This window comes from Pseudophryne corroboree, chromosome 6 (genome assembly GCF_028390025.1).
Source record: "Pseudophryne corroboree isolate aPseCor3 chromosome 6, aPseCor3.hap2, whole genome shotgun sequence".
Lineage (NCBI taxonomy): Eukaryota > Metazoa > Chordata > Amphibia > Anura > Myobatrachidae > Pseudophryne > Pseudophryne corroboree.
The window spans coordinates 819,067,286-819,087,914 of NC_086449.1; the positions used below are offsets into that span (position 1 = coordinate 819,067,286).

General features: G+C 50.9%; 1 protein-coding gene across 19 annotated transcripts in view; it reads left to right on the top strand.

Annotated features, from left to right (window-relative positions):
- Positions 1-19,583, top strand: part of PPFIBP1 (PPFIA binding protein 1) — a 133,981-nt gene extending 114,398 nt beyond the window's left edge. For 8 of the 19 annotated variants that reach the window (XM_063929135.1, XM_063929142.1, XM_063929141.1 and 5 more), the window contains 11 exons: positions 5,993-6,119; positions 6,936-7,067; positions 8,849-8,999; positions 9,254-9,365; positions 12,484-12,572; positions 14,114-14,236; positions 14,663-14,788; positions 15,772-15,960; positions 16,506-16,682; positions 17,110-17,175; positions 18,986-19,583. In XM_063929135.1, the coding sequence (XP_063785205.1) occupies positions 5,993-6,119; positions 6,936-7,067; positions 8,849-8,999; positions 9,254-9,365; positions 12,484-12,572; positions 14,114-14,236; positions 14,663-14,788; positions 15,772-15,960; positions 16,506-16,682; positions 17,110-17,175; positions 18,986-19,075 (1,382 nt within the window). In that variant the 3' untranslated portion in view covers positions 19,076-19,583. Of the gene's footprint in view, positions 1-5,992; positions 6,120-6,935; positions 7,068-8,848; positions 9,000-9,253; positions 9,366-12,483; positions 12,573-14,113; positions 14,237-14,662; positions 14,789-15,771; positions 15,961-16,505; positions 16,683-17,109; positions 17,176-17,577; positions 17,734-18,985 lie in introns of those variants that run through there. The other 11 variants (XM_063929138.1, XM_063929143.1, XM_063929151.1 and 8 more) reach the window with 3 other exon arrangements.
- Positions 19,584-20,629: the final 1,046 nt, after the last annotated feature.

Sequence of the window (20,629 nt, forward strand, 5' to 3'; positions counted from 1 at the left end):
CCTCTCCCGCTCCCTGTGACACTGTACCTCTCCCGCACCCCGTGACACTGTACCTCTCCCGCACCCCGTGACACTGTACCTCTCCCGCTCCCCGTGACACTGTACCTCTCCCGCTCCCCGTGACACTGTACCTCTCCCGCTCCCTGTGACACTGTACCTCTCCCCGTGACACTGTACCTTTCCCGCTCCCCGTGACACTGTACCTTTCCCGCTCCCCGTGACACTGTACCTCTCCCGCTCCCCGTGACACTGTACCTCTCCCGCTCCCCGTGACACTGTACCTCTCCCGCTCCCTGTGACACTGTACCTCTCCCGCTCCCCGTGACACTGTACCTCTCCCGCACCCCGTGACACTGTACCTCTCCCGCTCCCTGTGACACTGTACCTCTCCCGCTCCCTGTGACACTGTACCTCTCCCGCTCCCTGTGACACTGTACCTCTCCCGCTCCCCGTGACACTGTACCTCTCCCGCTCCCCGTGACACTGTACCTCTCCCGCTCCCTGTGACACTGTTCCTCTCCCGCCCCCTGTGACGCTATACCTCTCCCGCCCCCTGTGACACTGTACCTCTCCCGCTCCCCGTGACACTGTACCTCTCCCGCTTCCCGTGACACTGTACCTCTCCCGCTCCCTGTGACACTGTACCTCTCCCTGTGACACTGTACCTTTCCCGCTCCCCGTGACACTGTACCTTTCCCGCTCCCCGTGACACTGTACCTCTCCCGCACCCCGTGACACTGTACCTCTCCCGCTCCCCGTGACACTGTGCCTCTCCCGCTCCCTGTGACACTGTACCTCTCCCGCTCCCCGTGACACTGTATCTCTCCCGCTCCCCGTGACACTGTACCTCTCCCACTCCCTGTGACACTGTACCTCTCCCGCTCCCTGTGACACTGTACCGCTCCCTGTGACACTGTACCGCTCCCTGTGACACTGTACCTCTCCCGCTCCCCGTGACACTGTACCTTTCCCGCTCCCCGTGACACTGTACCTCTCCCGCTCCCCGTGACACTGTACCTCTCCCGCTCCCCGTGACACTGTACCTCTCCCGCTCCCCGTGACACTGTACCTCTCCCGCTCCCTGTGACACTGTACCTCTCCCGCTCCCTGTGACACTGTACCGCTCCCCGTGACACTGTACCTTTCCCGCTCCCCGTGACACTGTACCTCTCCCTGTGACACTGTACCTCTCCCGCTCCGGGACACTGTACCTCTCCCGCTCCCCGTGACACTGTACCTCTCCCGCTCCCTGTTACACTGTACCTCTCCCGCTCCCTGTGACACTGTACCGCTCCCCGTGACACTGTACCTCTCCCGCACCCCGTGACACTATACCTCTCCCGCTCCCCGTGACACTGTACCTCTCCCGCTCCCCGTGACACTGTACCTCTCCCGCTCCCTGTGACACTGTACCTCTCCCGCTCCCTGTGACACTGTACCTCTCCCCGTGACACTGTACCTTTCCCGCTCCCCGTGACACTGTACCTTTCCCGCTCCCCGTGACACTGTACCTTTCCCGCACCCTGTGACACTGTACCTCTCCCGCTCCCTGGGACACTGTACCTCTCCCGCTCCCTGTGACACTGTACCTCTCCCGCTCCCTGTGACACTGTACCTCTCCCGCTCCCTGTGACACTGTACCTCTCCCGCTCCCTGTGACACTGTTCCTCTCCCGCCCCCTGTGACGCTATACCTCTCCCGCCCCCTGTGACGCTGTAGCTTTCCCGCTCCCTGTGACACTTTACCGCTCCCTGTTACACTGTACCTCTCCCGCTCCCCGTGACACTGTACCTCTCCCGCTCCCCGTGACACTGTACCTCTCCCACTTCCCGTGACACTGTACCTCTCCCGCTCCACGTGACACTGTACCTCTCCCACTCCCTATGACACTGTACCTCTCCCGCTCCCTGTGACACTGTACCTCTCCCTGTGACACTGTACCTTTCCCGCTCCCCGTGACACTGTACCTTTCCCGCTCTCCGTGACACTGTACCTTTCCCGCTCCCCGTGACACTGTACCTATCCCGCTCCCCGTGACACTGTACCTCTCCCGCACCCTGTGACACTGTACCTCTTCCGCTCCCTGTGACACTGTACCTCTCCCGCTCCCTGTGACACTGTACCTCTCCCGCTCCCTGTGACACTGTACCTCTCCCGCTCTCCGTGACACTGTACCTTTCCCGCTCCCAGTGACACTGTACCTCTCCCGCTCCCCGTGACACTGTACCTCTCCCGCTTCCCGTGACACTGTACCTCTCCCGCTCCCTGTGACACTGTACCTCTCCCGCTCCCTGTGACACTGTACCTCTCCCGCTCCCTGTGACACTGTACCTCTCCCGCTCCCTGTGACACTGTACCGCTCCCTGTGACACTGTACCTCTCCCTGTGACACTGTACCTCTCCCGCTCCCCGTGACACTGTACCTCTCCCGCTCCCCGTGACACTGTACCTCTCCCGCTCCCCGTGACACTGTACCTCTCCCGCTCCCCGTGACACTGTACCTCTCCCGCTCCCCGTGACACTGTACCTCTCCCGCTCCCTGTTACACTGTACCTCTCCCGCTCCCTGTGACACTGTACCGCTCCCCGTGACACTGTACCTCTCCCGCTCCCCGTGACACTGTACCTCTCCCGCTCCCCGTGACACTGTACCTCTCCCGCTCCCCGTGACACTGTACCTCTCCCGCTCCCTGTGACACTGTACCTCTCCCCGTGACACTGTACCTTTCCCGCTCCCCGTGACACTGTACCTTTCCCGCTCCCCGTGACACTGTACCTCTCCCGCTCCCTGTGACACTGTACCTCTCCCGCTCCCTGTGACACTGTACCTCTCCCGCTCCCTGTGACACTGTACCTCTCCCGCTCCCTGTGACACTGTTCCTCTCCCGCCCCCTGTGACGCTATACCTCTCCCGCCCCCTGTGACGCTATACCTCTCCCGCCCCCTGTGACGCTGTAGCTTTCCCGCTCCCTGTGACACTTTACCGCTCCCTGTTACACTGTACCTCTCCCGCTCCCCGTGACACTGTACCTCTCCCGCTCTCCGTGACACTGTACCTCTCCCGCTCCCCGTGACACTGTACCTCTCCCACTCCCCGTGACACTGTACCTCTCCCGCTCCCTGTGACACTGTACCTCTCCCTGTGACACTGTACCTTTCCCGCTCCCCGTGACACTGTACCTTTCCCGCTCCCCGTGACACTGTACCTTTCCCGCTCCCCGTGACACTGTACCTCTCCCGCTCCCTGTGACACTGTACCTCTCCCTGTGACACTGTACCTTTCCCGCTCCCCGTGACACTGTACCTTTCCCGCTCCCCGTGACACTGTACCTTTCCCGCTCCCCGTGACACTGTACCTATCCCGCTCCCCGTGACACTGTACCTCTCCCGCACCCTGTGACACTGTACCTCTTCCGCTCCCTGTGACACTGTACCTCTCCCGCTCCCTGTGACACTGTACCTCTCCCACTCCCTATGACACTGTACCTCTCCCGCTCCCTGTGACACTGTACCTCTCCCTGTGACACTGTACCTTTCCCGCTCCCTGTGACACTGTACCTTTCCCGCTCCCCGTGACACTGTACCTCTCCCGCTCCCTGTGACACTGTACCTCTCCCGCTCCCTGTGACACTGTACCTCTCCCGCTCCCTGTGACACTGTACCTCTCCCGCTCCCTGTGACACTGTACCTCTCCCGCTCCCTGTGACACTGTACCTCTCCCGCTCCCTGTACCTCTCCCGCTCTCCGTGACACTGTACCTTTCCCGCTCCCTGTGACACTGTACCTCTCCCGCTCCCTGTGACACTGTACCTCTCCCTGTGACACTGTACCTTTCCCGCTCCCCGTGACACTGTACCTTTCCCGCTCCCCGTGACACTGTACCTTTCCCGCTCCCCGTGACACTGTACCTATCCCGCTCCCCGTGACACTGTACCTCTCCCGCACCCTGTGACACTGTACCTCTTCCGCTCCCTGTGACACTGTACCTCTCCCGCTCCCTGTGACACTGTACCTCTCCCACTCCCTATGACACTGTACCTCTCCCGCTCCCTGTGACACTGTACCTCTCCCTGTGACACTGTACCTTTCCCGCTCCCTGTGACACTGTACCTCTCCCGCTCCCTGTGACACTGTACCTCTCCCGCTCCCTGTGACACTGTACCTCTCCCGCTCCCTGTACCTCTCCCGCTCTCCGTGACACTGTACCTTTCCCGCTCCCTGTGACACTGTACCTCTCCCGCTCCCTGTGACACTGTACCTCTCCCTGTGACACTGTACCTTTCCCGCTCCCCGTGACACTGTACCTTTCCCGCTCCCCGTGACACTGTACCTTTCCCGCTCCCCGTGACACTGTACCTATCCCGCTCCCCGTGACACTGTACCTCTCCCGCACCCTGTGACACTGTACCTGTTCCGCTCCCTGTGACACTGTACCTCTCCCGCTCCCTGTGACACTGTACCTCTCCCACTCCCTATGACACTGTACCTCTCCCGCTCCCTGTGACACTGTACCTCTCCCTGTGACACTGTACCTTTCCCGCTCCCTGTGACACTGTACCTTTCCCGCTCCCCGTGACACTGTACCTTTCCCGCTCCCCGTGACACTGTACCTCTCCCGCTCCCTGTGACACTGTACCTCTCCCGCTCCCTGTGACACTGTACCTCTCCCGCTCCCTGTGACACTGTACCTCTCCCGCTCTCCGTGACACTGTACCTTTCCCGCTCCCTGTGACACTGTACCTCTCCCGCTCCCCGTGACACTGTACCTCTCCCGCTTCCCGTGACACTGTACCTCTCCCGCTCCGTGACACTGTACCTCTCCCGCTCCCTGTGACACTGTACCTCTCCCGCTCCCTGTGACACTGTACCTCTCCCGCTCCCTGTGACACTGTACCTCTCCCGCTCCCTGTGACACTGTACCTCTCCCTGTGACACTGTACCTCTCCCTGTGACACTGTACCTCTCCCTGTGACACTGTACCTCTCCCTGTGACACTGTACCTCTCCCTGTGACACTGTACCTCTCCCGCTCCCTGTGACACTGTACCTCTCCCGCTCCCTGTGACACTGTACCTCTCCCGCTCCCTGTGACACTGTACCTCTCCCGCTCCCTGTGACACTGTACCTCTCCCGCTCCCTGTGACACTGTACCTCTCCCGCTCCCTGTGACACTGTACCTCTCCCGCTCCCTGTGACACTGTACCTCTCCCTGTGACACTGTACCTCTCCCGCTCCCTGTGACACTGTCCCTCTCCCGCTCCCTGTGACACTGTACCTCTCCCGCTCCCTGTGACACTGTACCTCTCCCTGTGACACTGTACCTCTCCCTGTGACACTGTACCTCTCCCGCTCCCTGTGACACTGTACCTCTCCCGCTCCCTGTGACACTGTACCTCTCCCGCTCCCTGTGACACTGTACCTCTCCCGCTCCCTGTGACACTGCACCTCTCCCGCTCCCTGTGACACTGCACCTCTCCCGCTCCCTGTGACACTGTACCTCTCCCGCTCCCTGTGACACTGCACCTCTCCCGCTCCCTGTGACACTGTACCTCTCCCGCTCCCTGTGACACTGTACCTCTCCCGCTCCCTGTGACGCTGTACCTCTCCCGCTCCCTGTGACACTGTACCTCTCCCGCTCCCTGTGACACTGTACCTCTCCCGCTCCCTGTGACACTGCACCTCTCCCGCTCCCTGTGACACTGTACCTCTCCCGCTCCCTGTGACGCTGTACCTCTCCCGCTCCCTGTGACGCTGTACCTCTCCCGCTCCCTGTGACACTGTACCTCTCCCGCTCCCTGTGACGCTGCACCTCTCCCGCTCCCTGTGACGCTGCACCTCTTCCGCTCACTGACACTGTGGATGTTCTGCTATGGGGTGGTAACCCGCAGATAACCAGTAACCGGCTACGCTATTAATACTAAGTAATGCGAGTGGTCCGCTCGGAGGATAGGCGCTGACTGCCATTGTATCCCACTGATCTGTAACATCTTACAGCAGAGACGGAAAAGGGCTCCGCTGACCACCTGGACCTGGCCGTTTCCTCGCCGCGCTCGCAGGACGGGTCCCCATCCTCTCCCGACTCCAAGAAAAAGCCGAGGGGGATTAAGAAGCTGTTTGGGAGGTGAGTGAGCGCGGCGTGCCCTCTGGGCGGTGTGGCGTTATTATAGTGGGACTTGGACCTCCAGACGGTGGCGATCTGGACCTAATCAGCCGTATGTGCAGAGTGTCTGGATGCATCAGCCGGTGAATGTGGTTGCACTATGACCGCATCTGATAACGGCGCCCTACCGGGTGCATGTACGTGTACTGCCGCACCTGGCGGATCCGGGCTCTCCGCTATGGGCGGAGAGTTTCCAGAGAATGTATTTCTATTTACTAGATTTGATTCGCTCTTGCTGAAATCTGATATGGACGGGAAAGCTGCAATTCCAGCAGATCTATCGGCCCGTCGGCGGCACACCGCGACACCCTGCGTAGATCAGATTGGATTGCAATAATCCCATCCAATCTGATTGCAGTGGAAGTGATCACACAAGTTACCCATCTGCGTACAGGCCGTGCAATGTAATGTATGTACAGACGGAGCCTCGCTCGTGTAGCCTTCTCTGCTGCACCTAGGTGCACCAAGGCTTATTAGCATACACCTTTCATCTCTTGTTCTCCGTTAATCCTATTAAAGAGACAGATGAGCAGGGCTCCATCTGTACATCGTCCTACCTGTCCGGTCTTCCTCCTATCACATCATTCAATCCATTGTATAAAGCTGGCACAGTGTCGCCGTGTCACCCAGCACATGATCAGACAACACTGCGTAACTCTGACTTATCCATTGGGCTGGTCACGTCCCACCGCCAGCGCTCGTTTCCCCCTCTTGCCTGTGATTGCGTCCGGCCGTGTGTATCAGCGGCTGACGCTGTGTTGTATTTGCCTCCTGCAGGCTGAAGAGGAGTCAGTCAACTACTTTAAACCAAGACGAGGACCTGCCCGAGGAGGAATTTAAGAGGGGAGGGACCAGATCCACTGCTGGGCCGAGACTGGGCTGGTCCCGAGATCTTGGCCAAACGCAAAGGTCGGTATTGAATTGAATTTGAATTTATTATCATTAAATATTCACGTATGAACAAACAATGAAATTTCCATATGAATGAAACCGATATCACAAGTACAACACCAATAAAACGCCATAAAATATTTGTAAAAGCCGTAGGAACACAAATAGACACATAAGCAGGTACTACGCTCCTATCGGTATCCGTTCACATGGTCGACCATGTTATGGTCGACCACTATTGGTCGACATTGACATGGTCGACATGGACACATGGTCGACACATGAAAAGGTCGACATGAGTTTTTTAACTTTTTTTTCTTTTGGGGAACTTTTCCATACTTTGCGATCCACATGGACTACGATTGGAACGGTAATCTGTGCCGAGCGAAGCGGTAGCGGAGCGAAGGCTCCATGCGAGGGGACGCGGTGCACTAATTGGGGTTCCCAGTCACTTTACGCAAAAAACGACACCAAAAAAAGTAAAAAAATTCATTTCGACCTTTCATGTGTCGACCATTTTCATGTGTCGACCATGTGTCCATGTCGACCATGTCAATGTCGACCAATAGTGGTTGACCTAATGACTGTCGACCATAACATGGTCGACCATTCATACCGGAACTGCTCCTATCTACCCCCTAAACCATTAAGCATAATAATTGCCCTAGGGGAAAAAAGTGGGCCTCAGCCGACTGGTCTTACACAACAAAGATCTATAACGTAAATTAGAAGGAAGCAGGGTAAATACCCCATAATTGGGGTGGGTTTCATCATTCAATATACTCCTGGCCTTCTTAAGGAGCCTCTTTTTATAAATGGATTGGATATTTGGCAATGATAAACCAATTATTCTTTCGCCAGTTTTAACAATTCTGTCAAGCGATTCGCGCTCTGCTGCCTTGCAGTTTCCATACCAAACGGAAATACCGTACGTAAGCACGCTTTCAATAATACAAGAATAAAAATTAACTAAAATTGGCTCAGATATTCCTGCTAAACGCATTTTTCTAAGAAAATGTAACCGTTGTTGAGCTTTCTTTATGACAATACCATGACAAGTCATTAGAAATACTCATACCCAAAAATGTAAAAGATGTAACTATCTCCACCTCTTGCTTGTCCAGGACCAAAGGACTGTAAGTCTACTGATTTGTTGTCCTAAAATCTAAAATCATCTCTTTTGTCTTTGTAACGTTAAGAATTAGATGATTATCCTGACTCCATTTCTCCGGCCTACATACTTCGGATATGAATTCTGAGTCATTGTTACCGCTAATGAGGCCTACGATAGCAATATCATCTGCAAATTTAAGTATATGCACCGTGTCAGAAATAGAGACACAGTCATAATTAAACAAGGAATACAGAAATGGCCCAGCACCGCCATAGGTTGTCTGTAACGCACACAGAACCGGACATAATCCTCTATAATAAGCCACAAGAACCACAACTATGTAAACACCCTCAACAAACGTTTAACAAAAGAAGCGATGTATCCTATTAATACTACACCCTTCTCTCCTACTACGGGGTCACTCCCCCACCCCCCTACTCTTTGCAGGAGGCGGACGCAGGTAAAAATACCACAAAATGATTATCTTCTCCACAAGAGTCCGGCAGGCACATGAAAAACAACTGGGGCTTTGCGGACCTTTAACAGAGTTTGTGGAAATACGTATTTAGGAGCGTTTGCTGTGGCACTTGGGAGGGCAGGAGGTTTGGGGGCACTTTCCTTAGAACTTGGGAAATTTGTCGCATGGGCTGTAATGAAACTCCATGTTCCTGTGACTTTTCCACAGTGATCTGGACACTCCCTTTGCCAAGTGGACGAAGGAGCAGGTGTGTAACTGGCTGCGGGACCAGGGTCTGGGGAGCTACGTGAATAACTGCAAGCAGTGGATCGTATCCGGGCAGACCTTACTGCACGCATCCCAGCAGGACCTTGAGAAGGTGGGCGCTTCCGGCAGGGGCAAAGTCTCCAACTAAATCCATGTTTTAATATTGCTTAGAGATCTGTACCGATTGCATGGGCTGACCTATAAATAATGATGGAGAAACGCGTTTGATTAATGATGGAGAAACGCGTTTGATTAATGATGGAGAAACGCGTTTGATTAATGATGGAGAAACGCGTTAGCCTTAGTTTCTTGTGCTCTTCATGTGTGAGAGGATCAGCCGGTTATAATACAGCTTTGTCTCTGTAGGAGCTGGGCATTAAACACCCGTTACACCGTAAGAAGCTCCAGCTGGCGCTGCAGTCGTTGGGGTCTGAAGACGAGAGTAATTATGGGAAGTTAGACTACAAGTGGGTTACACGTAAGTTACTTTCTCTTACTCATTCATAGGGTGCACTATGGTCATGTTCAAGCACATTCTTATTATGGAGCAGGTATAGGACAGTCTGGAGCCAATCATATTACTGGAATGGTCACTGCAGAAGTAGATGAGAGCGATGATTATGTGTTAGGCACAGGAAGCCACAGACTGAGAGTTATATAGTGAGAGGAGCAGGGTCCACCAGCAGCACAGAGTATATCAGGAGATGAGTGATGTGTCAGTGAGGACAGGGCTGCATGTGACAGGGGCAGTGACATGATGTGAGGAGAGGAATGGAGGCAGCAGGAAGCCACAGGCTGAGAGTTATATAGTGGAAGGAGCATGGTTCCCAGCAGCACAGAGTATATCAGGAGATGAGTGATGTGTCAGTGAGGACAGGGCTGCATGTGACAGGGGCAATGACATGATGTGAGGAGGGGAATGGAGGCAGCAGGAAGCCACAGACTGAGAGTTTAATAGTGGGAGGAGCAGGGTCCCCCAGCAGCACAAAGTGTATCAGGAGATGGGTGATGCATCAGTGAGGACAGGGCTGCATGTGACAGGGGCAGTGACATGATGTGAGGAGGGGAATGGAGGCAGCAGGGAGCCACAGACTGAGAGTTATATAGTGGGAGGAGCAGGGTCCCCAGCAGTACAGAGTATATCAGGAGAGGAGTGATGTGTCAGTGGGGACAGGGCTGCATGTGACAGGGGTAGTGACATGATGTGAGGAGGGGAATGGAGGCAGCAGGAAGACACAGTCAGGGGCAGTGACATGATGTGAGGAGGGGAATGGAGGCAGCAGGATGCCACAGACTGAGCGTTATATAGTGGGAGGAGCAGGGTCCCCCAGCAGCACAGAGTATATCAGGAGATGGGTGATGCATCAGTGAAGACAGGGCTGCATGTGACAGGGGCAGTGACATGATGTGATGAGGGGAATGGAGGCAGCAGGAAGCCACAGACTGAGAGTTATATAGTAGGAGGAGCAGGGTCCCCAGCAGCACAGAGTATATCAGGAGGTGAGTGATGTGTCACTGAGGACAGGGCTGCATGTGACAGGGGCAGTGACATGATGTGAGGAGGGGAATGGAGGCAGCAGGAAGACACAGTCAGGGGCAGTGACATGATGTGAGGAGGGGAATGGAGGCAGCAGGATGCCACAGACTGAGAGTAATATAGTGGGAGGAGCAGGGTCCCCAGCAGCACAGAGTATATCAGGAGATGAGGGATGTGTCAGTGAGGACAGGGCTGCATGTGACAGGGGCAGTGACATGATGTGAGGAGGGGAATGGAGGCAGCAGGGAGCCACAGACTGAGAGTTATATAGTGGGAGGAGCAGGGTCCCCAGCAGCACAGAGTATATCAGGAGATGAGTGATGTGTCAGTGAGGACAGGGCTGCATGTGACAGGGGCAGTGACATGATGTGAGGAGGGGAATGGAGGCAGCAGGAAGCCACAGACTGAGAGTTATATAGTGGGAGGAGCAGGGTCCCCCAGCAGCACAGAGTATATCAGGAGATGAGTAATGTGTCAGTGAGGACAGGGCTGCATGTGACAGGGGCAGTGACATGATGTGAGGAGGGGAATGGAGGCAGCAGGAAGCCACAGGCTGAGAGTTATATAGTGGGAGGAGCAGGATCCCCAGCAGCACAGAGTATATCAGGAGATGAGTGATGTGTCAGTGAGGACAGGGCTGCATGTGACAGGAGCAGTGACATGATGTGAGGAGGGGAATGGAGGCAGCAGGGAGCCACAGACTGAGAGTTATATAGTGGGAGGAGCAGGGTATATCAGGAGATGAGTAATGTGTCGGTGAGGACAGGGCTGCATGTGACAGGAGCAGTGACATGATGTGAGGAGGGGAATGGAGGCAGCAGGGAGCCACAGACCTGAGAGTTATATAGTGGGAGGAGCAGGGTCCCCCAGCAGCACAGAGTATATCAGGAGATGAGGGATGTGTCAGTGAGGACAGGGCTGCATGTGACAGGGGTAGTGACATGATGTGAGGAGGGGAATGGAGGCAGCAGGGAGCCACAGACTGAGAGTTATATAGTGGGAGGAGCAGGGTCCCCAGCAGCACAGAGTATATCAGGAGATGAGTGATGTGTCAGTGAGGACATGGCTGCCAGTGCCTGTGACATGATGTGAGGAGGGGAATGGAGGCAGCAGGAAGCCACAGGCTGAGAGTTATATAGTAGGATGAGCAGGGTCCCCAGCAGCACAGAGTATATGAGGAGATGAGTGATGTGTCAGTGAGGACAGGGCTGCATGTGACAGGGGCAGTGACATGATGTGAGGAGGGGAATGGAGGCAGCAGGGAGCCACAGACTGAGAGTTATATAGTGGGAGGAGCAGGGTCCCCCAGCAGCACAGAGTATATCAGGAGATGAGGGATGTGTCAGTGAGGACATTGCTGCCAGTGCCTGTGACATGATGTTAGGAGGGGAATGGAGGCAGCAGGAAGCCACAGGCTTAGAGTTATATAGTAGGATGAGCAGGGTACCCCAGCAGCACAGTTATATAGTGATATGATGCTCCAGTCACACTAATGTGGGTAGATTGGGAGTGAGTGTAGAGCAGGTTAGTATAATGGTAACTGCTCAGCTAGTGTTAGGCTACAAGTCCCAGCATATCAGTCTGATTTGGGCTTCTATACTTCCTCCTGATTCCTCCTGTTCCTGATTGATTTGGTGTGGGATAGACTGGGGAATTCCCTCCCCCAGAGTGCATGCTTAGGCCGGTAGTACTTCTACATGTACAGATCGGGGTTTGGTGCTTATAAGAAAACAGAGGCTGGGTTACGCACTTGTGACACATGAGTAAAAAAAAAGAATACAGCTATATTAGATGACTCTCCATTGTTGCTTCATGTTATTGTGTATTCATCCCTATAATACCGTGTCTGGTAATAAACCTTGTGACTGCCAGGTCATGGACTCTCATAGACTTATAACACATCATTAAGCTGTGGGGAGCCGATGATTATACAATGAACTGGCGAATAGGGGGGTCGGTCAGAAGAGGACAGCTAGGGGCTGATTCTGGTGTCCGTATTTCCTTGTTCCGCTGCATGACGCCCGTCTCCTGTATGACGTGACGTGTGTTCCCCCTGCAGGGTGGCTGGACGACATTGGCTTACCTCAGTACAAGACCCAGTTTGACGACGCAAAGGTTGACGGGCGAATGCTTCACTACATGACGGTGGTAAGTCACCTGACTGCGCAGCGTCATTTGCCTCGTGTGCGCGCCCATCTGTGTCATCGTAGCGTCATTCTTATATGAGCTCTAAACGCTCCCATTTATTTATATATTGATGTAATCAATTATCGCATTGTGGATGGGGCCGATATTATCACAGCACATCCGCGTCCTCAGATGGTGATAAATCGGCCCTATAGAGTCACTTTCTGTATTTCAGGATCAAATAGAGCAATAGACAGGTATGGCATGCAACACGTATGTGTACAGTACTCTCATTTTCTCTGATATATATGATGTCCCGTGTGTTATCTCCCTCTTAAAGATCACTAAATTTAATCACAATAAAAATGAATGTAACATTTTCGCCTGTCAGTAAGAAAAGTAGTAGTGGTCAGTAAATCGGTCCCTCCCAATTCTTCCCTGAGTTGGCGCCCCTGGTACAGTGGCAGGTCCTCACTGACGCCCGCGGAGAGCCTACTAGATTATCAGGATGTGGGTATTATAAGTGAAGCGGTGTGATTATATTCACTGCAGTCAGCAAAACAATATAGGGGAGTTATGTCAAACCTTGGAGAGAGAAATAGGGGGATATGAATCAAGCCTTGGAAGGAGATAAAGCCTCGGCCAATCAGCTTCTAACTGTTTTTTATAGGCTGTGTTTGAAAAATGACAGGAGCTGGTTGGTTGTTACTTTATCTTTTGCTAAGGTTTGATAAATCTCCCCCTGTATCTCACACACGAGCTATGTGAGTGCGTGGGGTGATAAAACACAGCCGTGTGGCCGCTTTGCTCTCTCATTAAGCAATCAGAAAAATAACAAATTTGTTCATTCCCTGCTTTCCAATAGCAGTAGCCAGCTTGGAGTGGGTGCTGGTGGCTGTGAGACGTATACCCCTTTCACAGCAAACGTATATATCCCCGATTATTTCCTGGGCAACTCGGGGCCAGATATGGTGTGAACGGGTATACCAGGATTGTGCTACCTGAAAATCTGACCCTGATATCTACCAGGATCGAATCTGGCACCGACCCCCGGGTATCCTACGGTGTGACCTGGGTCACGCTAAGGGCATATAGAGAGCTGGATCACCGGCGCTTGGAGAAGTTGTCCTCAGAAAAGGGAAGACCTGGCAATTACACCGGTCCACCCTGCGGTGTGAATGCGGTTTCCAGGAACTGGACGCGGTTTGGGACCGTGTTCAATAATTCAGGTCGTACCTGGGTGTTTTGGTGTGAAAGGGGTACAACCGGTTCTGTGCTGTCGGCCGGGAGAGGCTCCGTGGCTGGGTGTCTGTATCTAGGCTGGTGATCCCAGCAGTTGATGTCTCTCAGGTGAAAGGTTACCTGGTATATACTGTGCCCCCTTTGGACAATCTGCCTCTCCCCATCCGAGGGGGTTACTTGTAACTGTCCCGAAACTAGGCCTTAGGTGTTTGAAGCCACCTCCTGCAGACGTAACACAAGGTGACCTGACATGGGCGTCAGAGCCAGCGGGCACCCGGTAGTAGTTTATATGACATATTTATGTCTCTCCTTTTTCCCAGGATGATTTGCTGTCTCTGAAGGTCGCCAGCGTCCTGCACCATCTCAGTATAAAGCGAGCCATCCAGGTCCTGCGGATCAACAGCTTCGAGTCCAACTGTCTCCGTAGGAGACCCTCTGAAGAGGTGACCCGTCATCCCGCTCCCAACCTCGTGACATGGCAGTATAGTGCCCGAATGTTACCCTAGGGCTGTTTCATACCCGTCAGCCATACACAGTGGCAGCAATACTGTGCCTAGTGCCTTATGCCTCAGTCATGTCACTAGAAACCAATAGCTTTACACCATGAGGAATATGGGGATAAGAAATGAGAGCCATAACTAACACCAGTGGTCCTCTAGCTCCACTTTTGTGAATTTGGCCCCTTATGTTCTGTTAGAACGGCAGGAATTTATTTATTATTCTGTGTAATGGTCTGTTGTAGCGTGGCACTATTGTCATGTCACACCTAGTGTATACTGAAATACTGCACACAGACGTGGCCCGTAGGAGCGTTGTAGCGTCAGAGTTTGTCGGGCATCGCCAATAATGGGCACCGGTTATCTCTACAGAGTAACATCACGCCGTCCGAGGTCGCGCAGTGGACCAATCACCGCGTCATGGAATGGCTGCGCTCCGTGGACCTAGCGGAATACGCTCCTAACCTGAGGGGCAGCGGTGTACACGGTGGTCTTATGGTGAGTATGAGTAAGGTGTATGTGTCATGTGGGTTTCATACTTGAAAAAATATTCTTGTGTTTTCTAGTTAAAATACCGTAAGACATCAACAACCCCCGCACACGTTGGCAAATACTTGTCTGGCCGTCAGTCCAGTACAGCCGCAAGCGTAGTTAGCCTCATTGTCGGCTCCAAACAACCTGACCACGTAGGAGCCTGGTTTAGCGCAGTGAGACAATGCACTAACACGCAGATCTCTCATTGGCCAGTTGTATCTCACTGTCCAGACGTTCATAATGAGGTTGTTTGGGCTCTATGGGTGTTAAGGGCATGCCAGTCTCTTCTTAGACGTAGAAATTGCCCAATGAAAATGCTTTGATGGTTTTAATTGGTGCCTGTTAAAAGTTAAGCGCGTGTCTACAAAGTATCTGATTTACTCTGAGAACATAATGCAGAATTACGTAGCCCCTTATTTACAGAGCCGGATGTTTATTTTATTTTCATGAGATAGTCCGTTTTATCTCGCCAGTGCGCAATTGCTGTACGCAACTTACTAGAGGAATCTGTCCCCTGTCACATCGTTATTTATTAACCGTTTCTTATGTAGCGCAGCAAATTCCGTTGTGCTTTACAACTGGACACAATGATAAGACAAAACTGGGTACTAACAAACGGTCATAGAGGTAGGAGGGCCCTGCTCGCAAGTTTACACACTATAGGGTGTTGATACTTGAATGAACATAAACCCTGTAACATGTATTTGTGTAGCTACCTAACCATTATACCCCTGGGGGTGGGGTCATGGCATGGGACGTCTCCTTACTGTTGCTGGAGCAGGAAATACAGTATATTTGCTTTAGTTAGTACACATAATAAATGACTCCTTTGTGCAGCGCGCTCATTTAGGCGTGTCCACCAGCTCCGTGATGGAACACACAGTAATCTGTAAAGACAGAAAAATATTACCTGGAACGTTTTAACTTTCACATTATTTTTCTGCCAGGTCCTTGAGCCCCGCTTTAACGTGGAGACGATGGCGCAGCTTCTTAATATCCCCCCAAACAAGACCCTCCTACGGCGGCACTTGGCGACTCATTTCAACCTCCTGGTCGGTCAGCAAGCGCAGCTCCAGAAACAGGAAGCGCTGTCCTCGCCTGAGTACTTGCTGCTGACTGCGACGGCCAAGGTCAAGGTGAGGGGTCCCCTACTCCGCAGAGATAGCGCACATGCGTTGTCTGCGGCATCATAAACGTTCCAAGTCCACGATGTTCCAAGTCTACGAAATCGGGGGTTTGATGTTTCCTTTTACTTTTTTATGTATTAAAGTTATTTTCCACCATCGGATAACTTTAGTCTGTTGGCTCATACATAGCAACAAGTTCCCGTTCATGGTTGCTTGCGTGCTTCGCAGCCTTGTATGCACATCAGCATGCAGCGTCGTTTACATTGCCGTGGATTACGAGACAGCCTTTTTCTCTTTGCATCGGATGCAGTCATGACCTGAGAAACAGCGCTGCGACTTACCTGAGGGCGATGTCCTTTATCATCGCTGCCTGATGATATAAAGACTTGGCTGAAAACCACAGAAGGAGGCCAGAGAAATAACATATTCAGTAAATATTGCAGGGGGGCATGTACAAAAAGATAAATTAGTCAGTAGAAGTTGCATTATCCCTTTTATATATAAAAATAAAAAAAAGTATATTGTTTTATTGAATTATTGTTTTGTTTTTCAAGCCAAAGAAACTGGCTTTCAGCAACTTTGGAACTCTGCGTAAGAAAAAGCACGAGGAGAATGAGGAGTACGTCTGCCCCATGGAGCTTGGACAGTCTGCCAACAGTATAATCAAACCCTTCCGAGCTGGCTTAGACCTTCGGATGTTGGACGATGAAGATTTAGACAGGTTGGAACAGGTGAGACGGCATACTGCTGTGTGGGGCTCCTAAGTCTTATATTAGGGGACTACACTTTAAAGAAGAGCATCAGTCACAAATGAGCCTTTCTGCACCCTTATGGCTGAAATAAAGTACTTCAGTCCACAGTTTGGTGAATGCCTGTGATTGGTTGAACGACCTCTCTTTAACCACCTTTTGCAGAAAGTGTCTGTTAATGGAGTATAGTAACTGACCTGCACTGTATTATGTAAGCCAAAGCGTTTCAGACAAGATGAAATGTGACAAACAACATGTGCAAGTGCTGTATTTCAACCATAAGACCATGGACAATTTTATAGCCGATGTTGTCAACCATGGGATAGCTGATTAAAATGGGTTACCATTACCACTGATTATTTTACATATTATTTTACATATTATTTCTAAATTTTCTTTCTCAATGTAGATGGAAGACTCAGAAGGAACTGTAAGGCAAATTGGGGCGTTTTCAGAAGGCATCAACAACCTGACGGTAAGTACCTGTGTACTAACTGGCAACATGGACTGAAAAATGACTTTCCAAGATAGCGCTGTAAATATGTACCTGCCTGGGTAACAATAAATGACAGGGGTGTCAGAGGGATGTTTGTCGTGCATTTTGGTACCCACAAGACTCCATTATTCTTGTGCCTACGTACGTTTCATACAATCAGACTTGATGCAAGAGCTGAGCCCGATGGGGGTGTGTACCTCCACCCTTCATGCCTAAAATCGCTTGTCTTTCTTATTCATTGACACCTCCCACAATGGGTGGAGTCAGGATAGTGGCAGAAGGGGCGGAGCTTTTGGTCTAGTATGTAACATTACAGAGATTGTCCCTTTAAATTCACTTTTGCCCCCCTCTGTCTCCTCTACGAACCTCCGCTATCCACAGCACATGCTGAAAGAAGACGACATGTTCAAAGATTATTCCGCCAGATCTCCGAACACCAGTATTACAGATGAAGACTCCAACGTGTGACGAATAAGCCATAGTCTTTAATGTTTTTATTTTTGTGTTATAAAAAAAAAAATATATATATATATATTATTTTTTTGTGTCACCGTTTTTATGCTCAATGTTCTGTGGGTGAGGTGGAAGGCGGAAAATGTGCCTTTAACTGTATAAATATGAAAGAGCCTCAGTAAATCGTAGTGAGGATGTTTGGAAGTGCAACTATTGTCTCCTCACAGTGATGGCAGCCATTTTTTTGTGGCCCAGAGCAAAACTCGGAGCCTGTCAATGCACAAGGGATCAGTGGCTTCACTGAAGCATGGGAAGGACACTGTGCCTCGTGCCTCTGTGAGGTCACCGGGTTCCTGCAGACTTGATAGATGGTATTCTCAGGACCATTGATTCAGGCCACAAGATGGCAGCCTCCGCTGTGTGTAGAAAAGGGGGGTAAACTTCTATTACATAAAGTATTTAAGTATTTTATTCTGTTTTATGTCACACTGTTCAGAGAGTTGCCTAGGGCCAATATCCATAAAGTGAGACATTCAGATTTAGTAACTGTGAGCTAACTGTACGTTATACAACAGCCTGCCTAGAACTCCAGTCAGCTACGGCAAAGTTCATGCGTTTCACAGCGTCAGCCCTTCAAGTGTTACATACAAATCTGCCATCTAAACATCATATTTAAATATGTAGGGCAAAAACAATGACTGAATGTAGCAATTTAGTTATTTGCCAAAAATAAATGGTTATATTTTTGTTATTTGTCATGCTACATTCAGTTACATAAAATTGGAACATATTTAACGTTGTATGCAATATTTTTGTTATGTAAAAAGAGCATCTATTAAATGGAGAATGAGGTTAAAGTTGAACTCCACCCTCAGATAACTTTATATTCCAGTCAAGCGTGCTTGAGGTTTGCATACATCACTGCTCAACACTGTGCCCTCCAGCTGTTGTAGAACTACACAGCCCAGCACACAGTTTTGCTACTAGGGAATGCTAAAACTTTCAGGGCATGCTGGGATGTGTATTTCCACAACAACTGGAGGGCCGCATGTTGAATCACTGGATCTCGGCCCTAGTGCTATACGGAATCTTGATAATAGTCACTGCTTAGTAAACGTGGCCCAAAACTTTTACAGTTTTGAAACTGTGCAGCGTCATTTGACTTGCAGTGTCCAGTCCGCGCTGCCACCAGACATTATGTTTTTATGCCCAAATCTATTCCTGATTGTGCAATTTACTCTTTTTTTTTTCTATAAAGTTTTCTATTTAAAAGTAAAAAAATCTTTATTGAGAAAAACCAGCTATAGTTTTGTACAGTGTTTTTTTTTTTTTCCAGTTTACGTGCCAGCTGGATTCTGGAAGGGGCAGGCTGCGCCTATGGGCCGTTCTTTTTACTTTCAGTGTTGCTAAAATAAAAAATAAATAAATAAGTAAATAAAAAAAAAATGGGAATAGATGACGGAACAGCTGATTCCCATCCCTGACATCCAGACCTCTGTTTTCCACGCTGCGCGTTTCGCCCTGTTTATATTTATCCTGTTTTGTACTTTTATTTATGACACTGATGTGTTTATGAGAGGGCTGGCACTACTTACACTTACACTACGGTTAGTCCAGCTGACGGGTGTTACGGGAATTTTTATATTGTAGCGTGTATCTGTGACCAGTATGATGCATGCCGATTTTGACATATCCACGCTGCGTCACATATACTATGTATAAGCAGAAAGCACCAATTTCTGGGTGCTCCAGGCCTGCCGATGGAACGCGCGGGAGCCCGAAGGTTTGTGCGGTTTAAAAGTTAGGACTTTTTTAAGGATTTCCAGAAGTTAACATAACACTATGAAGTGGCTTTTCGTGTGTACTAGAACATACAACAGATGTTAACGTGTCAATCTATGTATTTGATCTAATAAAAGCTCATGTTTAACTAGCGGGTGTTCCTGGGTTTGCATTTGTGTAATCGGGAAACGGCTTTGGAAAATATTCGGACAATCAGGGTGGTGCGCACTGGGCAGCAGATGTATTAAGCCGGCCGCAGGTGGGACCCATCCTGCTGATCCAGGACAGGACTGAGGAAGACCCTGTAAACGGGGAGGGGGCCCACACTGACAGAGAGACAATGACACGGAACAAGGGAAACTGAGCCCTGAACTGTACGTGTGATAATACGTATCTCCTGTAATAGTCTATACAGTTATCCTGTAACAGATACCGGAAGAAGAAACAAAGTATCCTCTAGACAGCTGAGTGCCGTAGACCGCGCCGGGACAAGGTAACGACACTCTGACAGTAAGTGGTCTCATAGCGTCAATGTTATTCTGGGCAGACGACATTAAATCAAACCTCCCATATGCAGTATTGACAGCCCAGACGTACATAATATACTTGTTACCATACAGGGGTTACAGGGGGAGATTTATCAAATCTCGGAGAGAGAACAAGTGAAGTTGGCCATAGCCGATCAGCGTATGTCATTTTTTTAAGCACAGCCTGTAAAATGACAGAAGCTGATTAGTTGGTACTTTATCTCTCTCCAAAATTTGATAACTCTCCCCCACAGTGAGGTACAATTCCTGAGCCCTGATTGATGTCATTTACAACTGCAAACACAGTCGCAGTTTGGCAGCACATATCAGGTGCATGAAAGGGAGGGGGTCACAGAAAACAGAAAGGGGAATGCTTTTCCCCCCTGCACACTAAATAGTACCTGCAGCATTACTTGAAAACTATATGGTAATAGAAATTCAGAGATATTTGTTGCATATATTTGCAAAACACATGGTAAGCTGCCGAGCCACTTCACGGCTTCTCTGATTATCGGCAGTCCCTACACTGCATGGTGCATTGCCCACCTAGGGCCATGTAATTGTCTGTTGTAAGGCATCATGATAAAGGCCCATACAGAAATATATCCAAATTGAGGGCGAGCTTACCTAGGAGCCGCCCCCCTTTCTGTTTTCATTTACAAACTGCTTTA